This window comes from Syngnathus scovelli, chromosome 10 (genome assembly GCF_024217435.2).
Source record: "Syngnathus scovelli strain Florida chromosome 10, RoL_Ssco_1.2, whole genome shotgun sequence".
In the NCBI taxonomy this organism is placed as follows: Eukaryota; Metazoa; Chordata; class Actinopteri; order Syngnathiformes; family Syngnathidae; genus Syngnathus; species Syngnathus scovelli.
The window spans coordinates 3352830-3368159 of record NC_090856.1 but is presented as its reverse complement, the minus strand read 5'-3'; the positions used below and the strand labels follow the sequence as shown (position 1 = coordinate 3368159).

The following is a 15330-nucleotide window of genomic DNA, read 5'->3' as shown; positions in this document are numbered from 1 at the left end:
TACCACAAGACCCTGTCAAAGTCCGAGCTAATTGGAAAGTAGCAATTAGCGTTTAGGTTTGCTCCCTTCGACTACACAGTTTGAAGAGCAAGGTCCTTAATTGTGAGAAAAATGCACACTTTGTCGAAATTTAGTTAGAGATTTAGCCACGCTAGTTGCTAGCTTAGTGAGCTCGTTGCTACTTGTGCCGCAACCCAAAGTTCATCCAGCAAAGTAAAGTTAGCCAAGCAAATGAAAACTAAAATATCTCTTTGGAAAGTTCTTCGAGAGTCAAATGAATGAGAGCCATTCCTACCAATAACCCTGAAATTGAATCCTGGGAATTTCTCACTCCTATTGTTCCGCATATTTGTTTTCAAATTGTTCTTTTTTTAGTTCCTAATGGAAAAGCAGCAGCCATGAGCTGGACGTCAAACTTTCACGCATGAGAGAAGAATCACAGATGCATTCCATTCCTGTCTCAAAGTGACACTTTCTATCTTTTGGTCCGTCCCAGTGAGAGAACGCACGCGTTCATCTTCTCCTTGTGACACTCGCAGTGCACGGAGCAATTTACATCAAGTACTTTGGCATTAATCTGTTCTGCTCTAATCTCATTGCTCTCCAAGCAAGCCTTTCTTCCCATTTGCTCATTCTTGATTGGTGCTTTTACGCCCGTGAGCATCCGATTGCATGAATAAAAGAAGGCACTGATTAATAATTTGGGTTGCCAGATGTGCGGACGGTCCCCTCCGATACTCTCCCCGTCGAAAGAATGGAAGCTTTGTGTGAGTTGGGCATTTTTAAAAGGGAGGGATTGCATGATTAGTGATTTACTGGGACTTTGATGAGAGGATTAGAGAATAATCCATCTTCGGCGGAGCTCGTTACATGCCGGGGATGGGGCATCTTCATCGCCGATCTCGATAACTATACGATACGTGTAAAGCCACTCTGACATTATGTCACGCAACAACCTTTTTAGACACTTCCAAGGCGTTGGAAGCTAGGCTAACTATTAGCATTGCGGTTGAAATGTAATTGTCAGTATGAGTGCAGGCACCAATGCAGAAAATGAAGGCAACCCGCGAATTTGCCCACTTTCATATCTTTTTTTTTTTTTCTTTAAAAGCCGATCATCATGATTCAATCTCAAATTAAATCTAGGACACAGTTTTTCCATATCGGGCCATCACCTCGCAGACACTGACTTGATGTGAATCAGTTTTAGTTTCTTCTCCTTCAAGACTTTTTAGTTAAAAGTGAAAGTCAAGTCTAAAAGATTCTTTGCGATAATATTTTGTATGCACCCCCACGGTATTCGGATTTTATGGAATACGTTCAAGGAAATGAATTCACCCATTTTTATGGAGCGTCGCTCCCTGGTGTTGAGAACTGGCCTTGCAATAAAACGTTTACTTGGTTTTGGAATGTAACATTTGATTGCTGGACATCACTTCAAAGGTTCAACTGTTGGAGCACTCATTTATCGTTTAAAAAATTGTCCACTTTGTGACTTGCTACAGATTCTGGACGTACGCAACGTGCTAGTAGTTGTGTCCCGGTGGTACGGAGGGATTCTGCTAGGTCCGGACCGTTTCAAGCACATCAACAACTGCGCTCGAAGCATCCTGCTGCAAGAGGGCTACGCCGCCTCATCGGTGAGTCGTCCCCATTTTTGTTTACAGGATTTCGAGCCACCACAGCTTGTCCCACAAAAACACAAAATAGCATTCGAGGTGAATGTCAGATGTTCAAATAGCAAAAAGACATTAGTGAGTGCAGCAGTGTCACATCGACACGCTAATGGCATCCCGCGGCGACTGCGAAAAGGCCTCCGAGGCCGACTGAGTGTCGGGTTCAAGGAACCGGTCGGGGAGACGTAGTGACAAGTGGCGTTACCCCGCCGAGCGAGGGCAGCCATTAGCGGGCAGAGTCGTCACTGCGCTCTTTGAATGATGCTCAGTCGCTGCAACAAAATGTCCGCTCGCACGTGCGTACTTTGCCGCTTCCTCGCCTTCACATTCGGACACCATTTTGAAACATCTGCTTTCAGAGATCAAACACTTCCTCCCCGAAGTCAGCCGCCTGTCCGCTTTGAAGCTTTTTTTTTTTTTTGCTTTTTTTTTTATGTTCTGCAAACTTGTTTCATTGATAGCGCAATGGAGCTTTTGAGCTGGAACGTCACACACAGAGATTAAAGGTAGTCCTATTTAAAAAAAAAAAAAAAAAAAAAACTTCAAAAAGATTTCAGTTTACTGTTAAAAAAAAAAAAAAAAACTGTTGCTTGATTTCCGCTTTAATGGCCAGCTGAACGTCAAGCTGCGTGCCAAAACAGATGCAGGGACTGCTTGCTTGCTGGCGAATGACCCACAAAAAATATTTGGCGCGTACGTATTCCACTCGTCTTGTTTAAACAACCAAGCTAGCAGCTCAGATGAACAATTTCACCCCAGGTGGGCTCGATTTGGCTTCATTTTACTGATTAGGAAGCCTTGAAAAGATTTATTTGTTTTAATTATTTTTTTAAAGCGGTAATTTGGTGCAGACACACATTAAGTGGGCCATCTGAAGCCGCGGGGAGCGTTTGTCCTATCACAAGGCGTTTCAGTTCTTAAAAAAACAGGCTTTGACTTTTCGCTCGTTCGCTCTAAAATCTCAAAATATGTTTGTGGAGAGAAATCCATGTTTACTCCAAGGTCACCTTATAAATCCAGTCGGCGGGCTTACAAACCTCTTCAATTTTGTATTTGGAATGCAATCACAGGCCCAATCTGAACTTTTAATTGCATCCTGATTCTCCGCTCTGCAAAACGCCGCCGTGGCGCCGAAACTGTGCACTTACAGCATCATGTGATAAATAGGTCACGAGTCCTTATAGATTCACACTATTCCTCCACGGACTAACGCTCCAGGTAGCGTCTGCGGCGGGAACAAACTCTTCGGTCGTAGCCCCGGTTTGATTATCCTCGGTATTTACTCGTACGTCGTAATCCAGCCCGAGGTTCCCGTGCGGAGGTAATCGATAAAATTAATCAAAGTGTTGTTGTTTTTTAGCCAGCCCGTGGCAATGGTATCAGACTTGTGGCCCATTTAAGTGTCCCGATTAATGTGATTAATTATATTTACTCAACAATGACGCTCCATGTTTTTTAAAGAAAAAAGGTTAGATCAGGACACATTAATTTAAACGTCGACTTTTATTAAGAAGGAATTAAAATAACAAACCGAGGTACAAGGTTTTTTTATTGGGGCAATTGTGATTTACGAGCTCCGTAAAACCCAGACAAGAGTGTCGACGTGCCCGTTGGCCTCACTTCTGTGTTTACAGCTGAAAACTAACCCAAGAACAGTCACTAAAAAAAGAAAAGAAAGAATGACGGAAATTGTGCCACCGATGAAGCGTTGTTGCATGTCTACATTTCTGCCAGTGGAGGGCGCCAATTAATCGTTTCAGTTCGGACCTTCAAACAGGAACGGCCCTAATTTCGTCTAGCGCAAAGCGCGGTCCAATTATGTGGCGTGGCGTTTCTCTTCTTTTGGTATTTTCGCAGACGTATTCCGTTAGAAAGGAGCATGTGCGCCGTTGTGAGCGTGAACACAGTCGATGGAAGCGGCTCCCCTCATTCCTTTGAAATTCAGTGCAGGAAAATAACACATTAATAGCATGTTGAAGAAATCGTGAGAGGAGCCAAAAAGATAAAGACTCAGTTTTTTTGTTAACCCCTAAAAATTCTTAATGCTTTGCAACAAGAAGCGTTTTGATTTTAATGGCTGTCTGATACACGATGGAAGATATGGCTACGGGCAAAGGTGAAATAAGCTCGCTTCTTTCAGGCTTTGTGAGATTCTCTCAGATGATTTCTCTTCTGGCCCCGTTGGCTGGTGTGCTCCATCCAGCTGAGGTTCAAAGTTCACGGCGATTTTGTAGAGCGCTCGAGGAGTGCAACGTTTGATGCAATTATGGGCTTACGTTGAAGAAGCAACCGGGGCCAATCAGTAGGTTGTGATTAACATAGTTCAGCCAGGCGGCGACACAGCAAGCAGCAAAAAAGCCCAAATGTCTGTCAAAAACTCGAAAGCGCCATCCAGCCAGTAGCACAATCATAAGTCCCTAATCCATTTTTTTTTTTGGCTGTTTAACAGGATGATGTCACCAAATCAGCAGGGAAGGCAAAGCGGCTAAAAGGCAAGAAGACAAAATGACTGTGGCGGAAAAGACTTTTAATCTATTATGTTCCAACCTTTGTTGGAGAGCATTTTAGTAAGTATTAAAAGCCGACATTTTACTTTCTAATCGAACACGCAATTTGTGTTGATGACTAATGCGAATCTCTTTTTTTTTTTTTTTTATCACAAAAACATTTGAACCGAGAGTTTTTCTCAGAGTGATGCGACACCTTTTCCAAAACATGTAAAACTGCCGGAATAAGCGTCATCGCGTGATCTTTTTGTTCCAAACCCAAATGGGATTGACGCGTATTTATTCCGATGAATCAGAACCCAAGTTGACTGAGTGAAGTTTGTTCATGTCCGTGCTTGCTCGTGTCATCGGCGAGTGTTTTGCATGCGCCGTGGGGTCTCGCTGTGGAGGGGCTCCCTCACCTCTGATGAGATGTCACTTCCTCACCAGGAGGGGAGGAGGGGGGGAGACATCATCTGAATTTTAAAAACGCTCCCTTGCTGGCTTCAGGCAGATTCCGACAGCTTCCTATAAATATCCGGGGGTTCATCTTACGGCGCTCTCGGCACGCGTCGCCCTCACGAGTCCTTTTTAAAATGTTGATACAAATTCAGCGTTTAGTCATTTTGCACTGAGGGAGCGGGGGGCGGGGGCTTTTTTAAGGATGCCGTGTTCATTTTGACGTGCAAAGTTCCTGCAAGAATAATTACAAGGAGCTGCGAGTACGCCCCCACAAGCTTATCATTATCATCATCATCATCGTGTCAGCTTAGATTTGCTCCACAAGCTTGAAAAGAACCAATACACGCAACCGACAACACATAGCCAACCATTCGTCACTTTCGGAGGAACAAATGAACATCAATACGCCATTTTTTTTTTTTTTAAATCGGAGGCAAGTATTTGAGATGATGCTGAATTGAAAAGCTTTACTGATTTAACACTTTCAGACCGATAGCAGTAGGCACCGATACCGAGTACCGATACCACTACATTTGAAAACAACAGATCGTTTTAAAGAAAACCTGATATCCCAATATCGTATTTTTATGTCAATACTTTGAAATAACGGCGGTACCGATACCCAGGGTCGGTACTCGGCCATCACTAATAAAAATGGCGGATGTACAGAATGCTTTTAAAATCAACAATGCTTGGGAGGGCCAAGACTTTTGCAAAAGTCCGATCTATGTCCCATAGCGGTAATCTTGAGCATTGCGGATGAGCTATCAAACGCATCACGGAACTTTGCCTCTAGTTTGACTTTTATTTCACGGGCGGCTGCGATAATCCCAGAATATGATCCCTCTTGAGCTTGACTTCTTATCCTTGTGAGGGGAACACCTTGAGCTGAGCGGAGCCAACATGGGATCCGCTTGACGGGAATTACATACCTTTGTAGGCGGCTCACGGTGGGCGCTGATGTTTTAAATTTCTGCTTCAATTATGCTGGAAAACTCCGAAGTTGAAGAATATATATGCCTGTGATTATGGATCCGATTTAAACACACAAATTCAATACAATTTATTTTCCAAAATTTCAATTACGGTTCTTTTTGGCTTGCAAAAATTTTGACATTTGAAGACGTTCTTAAAATATGCACTGTAATATAAATAAATAAAGTCAAGAAACTTTGATTTGTGAAAAATCGTTTTTCCTGCATAACTTGAATAACTTCAAAGTTGTTCTTTTTAAGCCACACGAGACAAAGCGACAGCAACAACGAGAAGTTATTCAGTCCTAAATATGCGTTTAAACTAATAATAAAGATAACCACCGGCTACACACTCTTGCACGCGTAGCTTTCATTGATTAAATTTCAAAGTGGATTTGCATATTTTACACAGCAGCTGTCTATGCAGGGCGTCTTTGACATTTCGCGGTTAGACTTTAAAAACTCGGGCGGGGCTCCAATTCGGATCCTCCAATTTAGACATAAATAAACAAAAAAAAAAAACAAGACACTGCATCTTCGCCTCAAGACAAAGCAGTCTTTTCTCAGCTTTGATGTTCTCATCTTGATATGTGCTCATCTCATCATCTGTGCACACAGACAGGCTCGTAAAAAGAGACCTTAATATTTATTTGATTTTTTTTCGGGGGGGGGAGGGATTACATTTGTCATGAGCTGGATTCTAAATGGAGCTGAGGCTTACGCAAGTTCATGTGGAGTGAACCTCTTCAAGGTTTGTGAATGCACACTGCAGGAATGAGGGGGGGGGAGGAGGAGGACAAAGAGGCGCTGCCGGATGCTTGCGTTCTTTCAAAATAAAAGAGCACACGTGGTGGGTGAACAATTTGAAGGGAGGGGGGGCGACCCGGTTTAGAGTCTATTTTGGAGTCCCTTTGAAAGGGATCGAGCATGAAGAGGGGGAAAGCTTCATCTAAATCCAGAAGACACTTAAAGAACAAGTGTGTCAGATTTTTTTTAAATTTAAACTGTACTTAAGAACAATGTGATGCCAACATTTTTGAAAATGTCTACATTGTGCAAACTTTTTTTTAATCCTCTTCCATTTCTCTTCTACCATTACTGAATGATACATTGACATTTTTCATCGCCTTAATATTTCTACATCGATTTTTTTTTTCTTCTCCCGCTCCTTCGTGTGACCTTGTCGTGGTTGTGGAGACGCTTTTATTGCAGAGCTCTGAACGGAAGTAGAGCTGCCGATGGGTGACAAAGAAAAAAAAGAACGTGCGCTCACACCTCTTATGCGCACAAGGAATAAAGGCGCGCGCCACGCGCGAGGAGAATCTTCCCGCGCTCCACCGTCCACGCGAGGTGACCCGCGGATGCCTCTTTTTCCTTCCCCCCCTCTTTTGTTTCAATGAACCGTGCCCTCTTTTCCTCTTCTTCCCAAAACTTCTCCAAAGTCCCCAAACAAACAATGGCACACGACTCCACCCGAGGGTCTCCCCTGATGTCTTTTTGGCAGCTCAGAACTTAGGAAGTGGCAGCCAGGCGAGGGGGCGGCGACGATGCTGCGGGAGCGCCGCTAACCATGGGCGTGTTGGAGTCCAACTCCAGCGGCAACTTGACCCCGGCGGTGTCGGGCGGCGCGCTGCCGCTGCCGGGCTACCTGGCGCTGCTCCTGTCGGTGCTGATGGTGACGCTGGTGGCCACGGTGGTGGCGGGCAACGCGCTGGTCATCCTGGCCTTTGTGGTGGACAAAACCCTGAGAACTCAGAGCAACTACTTCTTCCTCAACCTGGCCATATCTGATTTCCTCGTGGGTGAGTTGCCCCTTTGTGTCTAGCCCTCTCTTATTTTTGCGTGCACATTTTGGATCCCCCCCCCCCCCTTCCCTCCCTCCTCGCCGCTTTCCCTGCCTCCCAAGTCTTTTGTTCCTCCCTGCAATTATCTCCCAATCACTCAGTATGGAGTGGACAATTTGTTGCTCAAAAAATAGAGTCCATTTTATGATTTTTTGGGGTTGGTGGGTGTTCTTCCTCACATCTTCTTTGTGCTGCTCTTATCTGCAGCACAGGATACATTTAACCCCCCCCCCCCCCTCTTCTCCAATCAAACCACTGCAGGGATTCAGATTGCATTCCCAAAACGTTGCTCATCTTCCCTCCCTGGCGTGAGCAAACTGTCATGATCCTCATTCCGATGTGCGTGATGATGTGCTCCTAGGTGCCTTCTGCATCCCGGTGTACATCCCGTACAACCTGACGGGCAGGTGGATGCTGGGCAAGGGTCTGTGCAAGGTGTGGCTGGTCATGGACTACCTGCTCTGCACCGCCTCCGTCTTCAACATCGTGCTCATCAGCTACGACCGCTTCCTGTCTGTCACCAGAGCTGTGAGTACTTAAAAAAAAAAAAAAACTGTGCTTTTGATGCTGAGCTGAGTTTTGCACTTTTGAAGGTGGGGCGCACTGCGTCACGAGATGTTCCTCATTGTTCGACCGTCTCGGAAAAATTGGCCACTAACTGACCTAATTAACTGGCGCGATGAATGGATGAGCACGATGCGTGTCTGCCTCGCAGTCTGGGCTCTGGGTTCGAATCTCAGCTTCGAATATTCTCTTCTATGCTTGCTTCGTTTTCTTTGCCAGCTTTACTGATGATTGCAAATTGTTCCTGAAGGTGAATGTGTGGGGCCCCGTGATTGGTCAGCGACCAATCCAGGGTGACAACTGGAATAGGCTGCAGCTTACCTGCAGTATGGATTTTTTTTGTTCTCTACCAGAAATGGGCAACTTAATAGCTGGAGGGAGCCATTTTTTTTGTGTGTGCCACCGCACTGGACGGCACTCGCTATTTGGGGGAGAAAAAAAAAGAACAAACTGTGCTTTTGATGCCCAGGCTCAGTTTTGTAGGTGGGTTGCACTGCGTCACACTGAGAGCTGTTTCGAATGGTTTGAACGTCCCAATGAAAAAAAAAACAACAGGAATGAATTTAGCAGCATGTTGCCCTAGTGGTTGGCACCTGTGCCTCACAGTACGGGGTTCATACCTCAGTTTTATGTTTTGTCCTCAATCCGTTTTTCTTCAAGTACTTTGACGTCGTCTCACCCGGTTGCCTTTTTACGATGTAGGTGGCAATGTGAGTGAGCAAGTGGCTCTTGGTGGAAGTTCATCTGACTCACTCTGATGAGGATGAAGAAAAATGGATGGACAGATATCTTCATGCGTTATTAACCAAGTGTTGACAATCACTTGAGAACAAATCAATTAACTCTCCTGGACAATTGAGCCGTTTGAGATGGTCCATGATGCTCTGCGTCTGACCTACTCCACAGCGGGAAACTTTTTTTTAATTTTAAACCAATGAGCGAAAATAGATACATTTGAGTCAGCATGTTTTGATGAAAATGGATTGCAGGGCAGAAGGCACAGGTCAGCCATGTAGTTTAGTTGGGTGCTGATTTATTTCCGCTTCTTGCTTAGTCAGCACTTTTTTTTTTTCCCATTATTTATTGCATCATTCATGGACCTTTGAGGTGGGAGATGATGTCGTTGGTTTTGTGAAGCATCAACGTTTTCTTGTCTGATTGGCATAGGGTGCACATTCTGAATGGTTGGAGATGACTATTGATTATCAATTATTGATTTTTTTACAATGATTTTTTTTTCGCAGTAATTGTTCCTTTTCCCCTTAGCTTCTCCTCTTCGCCAACAAGATGTTTTTTTAATCAAGTACACACACACACACACAAAGTAGTAGTTTGAATTATAATGGGTCTCCAGTCTGTCGGAAGTTGCCGTTAATAAGAACACATTAGCATGCCAAAAATGTGCTTCTCCCACTGCGACTGAAAAACGGACAGTTGTACTGTCTAACTCAGTTTTCCCTCAATTATTTTCTCGTACCTCCCCCCCAACTCTCGAGTATGCTCCCCAGGGTCTTTCATATGCACTTGTTACAATTCGACAATTAGAGCCTGACCGATTAATTAAAACATACATACAACGAATGAAAATTATTCACATTCTATTCTCGGAGGTCAACGCTTCCTTGAATTCGGCCGGAGCATGGAAGGAGAGTAATTTGAGGAAAAAAAATTCAATAAAATACAAACTTCAGGATGGCAATTGCATGAAAGGTGAAAGAACCTTTGAGGAATTCAATAATAAATGGCCAGAGGCGAGGTTTCAAAAAGAATTTTTGAACTAAATGACTTGCCATTTCATGTTCATTTTACCATTGCCCCCTACTATTTGGCAACATTAGACATTCATTATGCATTTTGAACACCCACCAAGCGCCCCGGTGTGGAACGTCGGAGCGTTTGAAAGGCACAAGAATTCCAGTTATGTAACCTTGAGTCAATTTGGAAAATTTTGGCAACCTGAGAATACCAAGCAGCGTTGATTTATGGATGCCAGTTTGGAATATTTTAGGTGGCTTTTAAAAATTCACTTCTTGCACAAGCTGAATCTCTTTGACAGGTTGGCCTACATTTTTGGTATTTTTAGTCATGTGTAAAAACATTTTTTTATTTTTATTTTTTGTTTGCTACTCGCTTTGCCCGAATGAAAAGTTTGGTTGTCAGATTAGCATTGTTAAAATATTCATGTGTTTTGACTAGGATTTCTTTTTAAAAAGGAAGATAAATTACAGACACAGATTATTATAATTTTTTTTTTTTTTGGGGAGAATCTGAACATCTTAGAGTGTCTGCAACATTAGAGCCTGTTGTTTTGAAAGTGCTTAGCTTCTTCAATCAATTTATTTTTTCTTTACCTACCTTTTAACTGGCGCGCAAAGCAAAAATGATAAAAGACCCAAACACATCAAACGCCCTTCAACAATCTCAACACCCCCGAAGACCCCCCACTGTCCGTTTATAAAAGTAGTTGCCATTTAAAAATACTGTCAAAAACAAAACATGGCCGCTGAGAAAAGATTGTGCAGCACCACAAAGTTCCCTTCCCCATTAAGACAGTGAGCAAAAAACCGATGCAAGAAAACACTGACGCATAAAAACTTACAAAAGCTAATTGATGGGACACATAAAGGCGACTTTGATTAAAATTCAAGCGTTATTGGCAAAGATTATAAAAGTGATGCTGCAGCTTTGCCTTTTTTTATATGCAGTGGCTTGCAACGGGGGGGAGGATGCACCCTCCCACACTCGATGATCATTTCTGAAGGGGCATCAAACAATCCGAAGAGCTCTCTGACAGAAGGGCATAGAGCTCATCTGACAGCGGATGTAGTATATTGGCAGCAAATGGCTTAAGCTTCCTGTCCCCCCCCCCCCCCCTCCTCACTTCCCCTCGCTGTCAAAAAAAAAAAAAAATCATCCATAACATGGAAGAGAGCATACAGCACAACAGACAGTGGCAATGTATCAAAAGTAAGTTTATATCCGTTACGCTTCACAGGCCACTTTGGAGGAAAATCAAATCCTGATTTCAAGTCTTCGGTACACCTAACAATGAGAGCAAGAACATGAATGAAACCCTGAAGCTGAGAATCAAACCCAGAACTTCTGACTGCGAGGCAGATTTGCTAACCACTCATTTTTATATGGCTATTTCTTTTTCATATTTGACGTGCGAGGCACTCATTTTTTTTTTTGACGTGTCAGTGGAGCAGCGGTGCTTTCTTTGAACGCTGCCATTTCGGCTGAGTGGCGATGAAGTGAAGATGGGGTGATGCTCACATGATGGCCACAAAGATGATGATGATGATGACGAGAATGAATGAAGTGTGCAAGCAGATGTCTCTTACAATCTCTCCTGTCGCCCATAGCCTGTCCTAATAGATACTCCCCAGTAGGGCTGCGGAATTAATCAAAATTTAATCGATTTCGATTTTTGGCTTCTCACGATCATAAAAGAAATATAAGATTCGAAGAAAAAGCAATTAACGTGCCAAAGGGCACAGCATGTGTTTCAAAGCACCCCGTGTTGCTTGTGTAGGATTACACATATATTTATTTTTATTTTACAAACATAGCCACTGCTAATGCTAGCAGCAGCACACAAATGCTGTCGCAATACATACAGACAGGTAATGTAGCAATACTCGAAAGTATATGTACTTTCTAATCTGGAAAAAAAAAAAAAGATCAAATGTGATTTTTACTTCTATTTTAATCTAAGCATATACACAACCACACTGCCCCCTAGTGGCCAACGGGCGCATAGCAATTTTATTTAATGTTTTTCTTGCTATTACAATACTTTCCTTTTTTTACAAATTTAGATATTTTTTTTCCCCTTATTGCTCTCTTAAATTCTATTTATTTGAGTTTTGGTAGTTGAACAAATATATGACAAATCAAACTACTTGATTGACTGTTTGATTTTAATTGTTTTATCTATAGCTGTGCAGCCTTACTCCCCCGGTAGCCTTCCTCCCGTGCCTCTCCCTCGTCTGCGCTGACACAAGGCAAAATAAGAGCATCATGAGTGGCTTTTTATTTACGCCATCACTCTGTCAGCGTGGCAGCACTCTGGGCTTATTTAAACGCGGCGCTCTGAGGGTGTTTTTCAGATTGGCCAAGACGCCGACAGCTGCGGAGGATAAAAAATGGAATTCATCGCCAGTGTTGGAAAGTAGATTTGTTTTAGGAGCAGTCAGTGTGGACAAGTGCCTGAACTTCAGCGAGCCAAAATATGACTCTAAATTTTCTTAGCGTACATTGTCTCTGTTTAGCTTAGTGCTAGCAAACAATATAAACTGCCATAGTGTGCATGGCAGAAAGTCACCCGCCCCGTGGTTGTTTTTCATCTCAGGTGAAATACAGAGCACAGCGCAACATGACCCGTCAAGCTGTGCTCAAGATGGTGGCGGTGTGGGCACTGGCTTTTCTCCTCTACGGCCCCGCCATCATCTTTTGGGAGGCGGCGGTGGGTTACAGCGTGGTGCCGGCGCACGAGTGCTACGCCGAGTTCTATTTCACCTGGTACTTCCTGCTGTGCGCCTCCACCTTTGAGTTCTTCACCCCCTTTGTGTCGGTGGCCTACTTCAACCTTAGCATCTACTTGAACATCCACCGGCGCAACAAAAATGCAAGCGCCAGCCCCCATGAGGTGCCGACCCCCCGGCCGGCCAAGAAGCAGAGGGACGGCGCGGCGTGGTCCGTGTTCTTCGTCAAGACGCGCAAGGTTATTCGCCATCTTTTTCTTCACTGCCAGTCGCATGTTTAAATAAAACACGTGATCATCATATGTTTCTTGTCACAAAGGTGTCGTGCAGCGAGCCCACCGCCATCTCCGCCGTCATCGAGGACGACGACGGGGTCTCGCCGTCCTCCTGCGCCAACCTCAACGCCGGCCAGATCCTGGCGCAGAGGGAGAAGCTGTCGCCAGGGGAGAGGAGCTCTCGGCCGTTCCAACCCTCGCCGGCAATGCCGGGTCGCAGGGCGCCGGGATCCCGCCTTTCCCGAGACATCAAGGTGGCCAAGTCGCTGGCCGTCATCGTGTGCATTTTTGGAATCTGTTGGGCGCCTTACACGCTGTTGATGATCATCCGAGCCGCCTGCAGCGGCGCGTGCGTGGCCAACTATTGGTACGACTTCACATTCTGGCTACTGTGGCTCAATTCAGCCATCAACCCGTTCCTGTACCCGCTGTGCCACAGCAGCTTCCGAAGGGCTTTCTCCAAGATCCTGTGTCCTAAGAGACAATCGGTGCAGCCTCAGGTGGTGGAGCTGCAGTCCTGCTAGAGTGAAAACACTTGAACCAATGCAAAAACTGCCAAACTGTGTAAAAGAGGAAAAAAAAAAAACTCCACTTCCTTGTTCTTCCATCCCAAAAGTCCAAAATGAGAAAAAAAATAAGTCTGTGAGGATGCTCAAAGCACATTAAGATAGAATCACAAGGGCGAAGACCTCCGCCAAGGCCGGACAATCAAGAAAAAACGCGTTGCCCCCAAAATTTGCAGTAGTCAGCAGATAGATTGGATCTTCAGACTACAGTGGAACGTCTCAAGTTCGAGTTGTACATAATGTTTATATAATTATGCATATTTATATACGTTCACAAATCCTTGCATCATACAAGTTGTACATAATGTTTATATAATTATGCATATTTATATTCATTTTTATTCTACTTTGAATTTTACGTATTTCCAAATTCACCAATATTTCAATATATTTTTTATTAGAATAATTTGCTTTTTTTTTTTTCTTCACTAAATTGTCTGAACTACCTTTTTCCTCAGCACTTTCATGAAATGAAACCAAAAATGAAACTAAACCCTTTTGATCTTAAACACTGATGTGACATGTTGAAGAGGCAAGCCTTAAATAGTTCATCACTGGAAATGGTAAAAATCAAGTGATGGCAAATGGCATCTTCACCTTTAGCCATACTTTAAAACCCTTTTTAAGATTTTGAAATTTGAGGTTCCACTGTAATTTGGAGCAAATTGCAACCCCGTGGAAGAAAAGCAGCTCCTGAAAATGCTTGAATTGTGCTTTGCATGAAGTTAAAGGATCAAGTCAAGTTGACTTTTTATTGCGTGTTTAACAAATTTGAATTGACGATCCGACATTTTCAAGCCACGGTTGGACTATGCACAAGTACTATCATATCAAAACCAAAAGCTAAGCAGAGCTCCAGTGTTAGCACTGATTAGCATTAGCATCAACAATACTCAATACTGCTGGTGTCACACGAATCAGCTTCACAAATTGACAAGAGTGAAGTTTCGCCTCTATAAGTGAAAATACAATCCATGCCTTACTGGTTTCATTTTTACTTGCTATTCTTAAAAGAAGGAGCCGCCTCAAGCTAAAGAGAGGAGTTAGCTCATTTGCATGAGATGGGAGCACCCCCTCAAAACAGGCTGATTCCCAAAAAGAATGTGAATTGTTTAAAATTGTGAAAAAAAAATGTCTTCTTTAAGTAAACTGTAGAAATGTAAAAATTTATCTTCATTCCTCTTCATAAAGTTTTGTAAAGAATCATCCGAACACAACCACCTTGGCGGAGGTAGCGGCATGGGACTCCTATGGCACCTTAAAAAAAATGGAGAAAAAAATACAATCGCTCCAGATGAAAAGCACAGATTTTCTGTGAGATGTACGTGTCCACGTGGAAATGCATGCCAACATTCACAGACAATCTCTCTGCAGTGACCTGCTTTAAGCCTTCCAGCCACTGTGTGTGCGTGTTTGCGTGTGCGTCCTTTTTTTGAGCTGATGACGACAATAATTCATCCTGAGGTGTTTTACGCTGCCTTTTAATATCGGCCCCGACGACAAAATGTCCTTTCGCAAACAACATGATGCCATTAGGAGAATCCTTAGGTTTTGTATAGATAGCAAATCCGAGCCTGTCGTCTCGCAGCAATATTGTGACGAATGTCGTTCACATTAAGAACACATGAAAGGAAGCTCGCTTTTGTCCGCTCAATACTGAATGTCATTTTGTTTTTATATTATTTAATGATTAAAAAAAAAAGTTGGCTTAATAGGTGAAACCTGCCAACTCTAAAAATCTGCACTTGTCATCCTCCGGTTGAGGCTTCTAAATGTACAGCACAATAAGGAGTTTTGTACAAAAAAAAAAATATCTATGCCAACTCTGTGTTAAATAGTTGTGTGTACTTTCAATGCAGTATTTACTACAATTCAAAGACCTGATTTGTATCCTCCCTCAAAAATAGCACTTGACAACTTTGTAACTTGATGAATGTGTGTCGGTGTGAGTAGCCAAAGAAAAAAAAAAAATTAAAGACTGACGATAAGAATGGAA

The 15330-nt window shown here is 43.4% G+C and overlaps 2 protein-coding genes across 3 annotated transcripts in view; both read left to right on the top strand.

The window, feature by feature from the left end:
* The window catches only part of impact (impact RWD domain protein), an 11640-nt gene extending 7359 nt beyond the window's left edge, over positions 1 to 4281 (top strand). For both annotated transcript variants that reach the window (XM_049717717.1, XM_049717706.1), the window contains exons 10-11: positions 1506 to 1640; positions 4126 to 4281. In XM_049717717.1, the coding sequence (XP_049573674.1) occupies positions 1506 to 1640; positions 4126 to 4185 (195 nt within the window). In that variant the 3' untranslated portion in view covers positions 4186 to 4281. The remainder of the gene's footprint in view (positions 1 to 1505; positions 1641 to 4125) is intronic.
* On the top strand, positions 4126 to 15330 carry LOC125967027 (histamine H3 receptor). The gene is made up of 5 exons (XM_049717694.1): positions 4126 to 4243; positions 7103 to 7400; positions 7804 to 7970; positions 12361 to 12732; positions 12813 to 15330. Exons 2-5 carry the CDS (start codon positions 7169 to 7171, stop codon positions 13290 to 13292), a joined length of 1251 nt encoding a protein of 416 aa, XP_049573651.1. The 5' UTR covers positions 4126 to 4243; positions 7103 to 7168; the 3' UTR covers positions 13293 to 15330.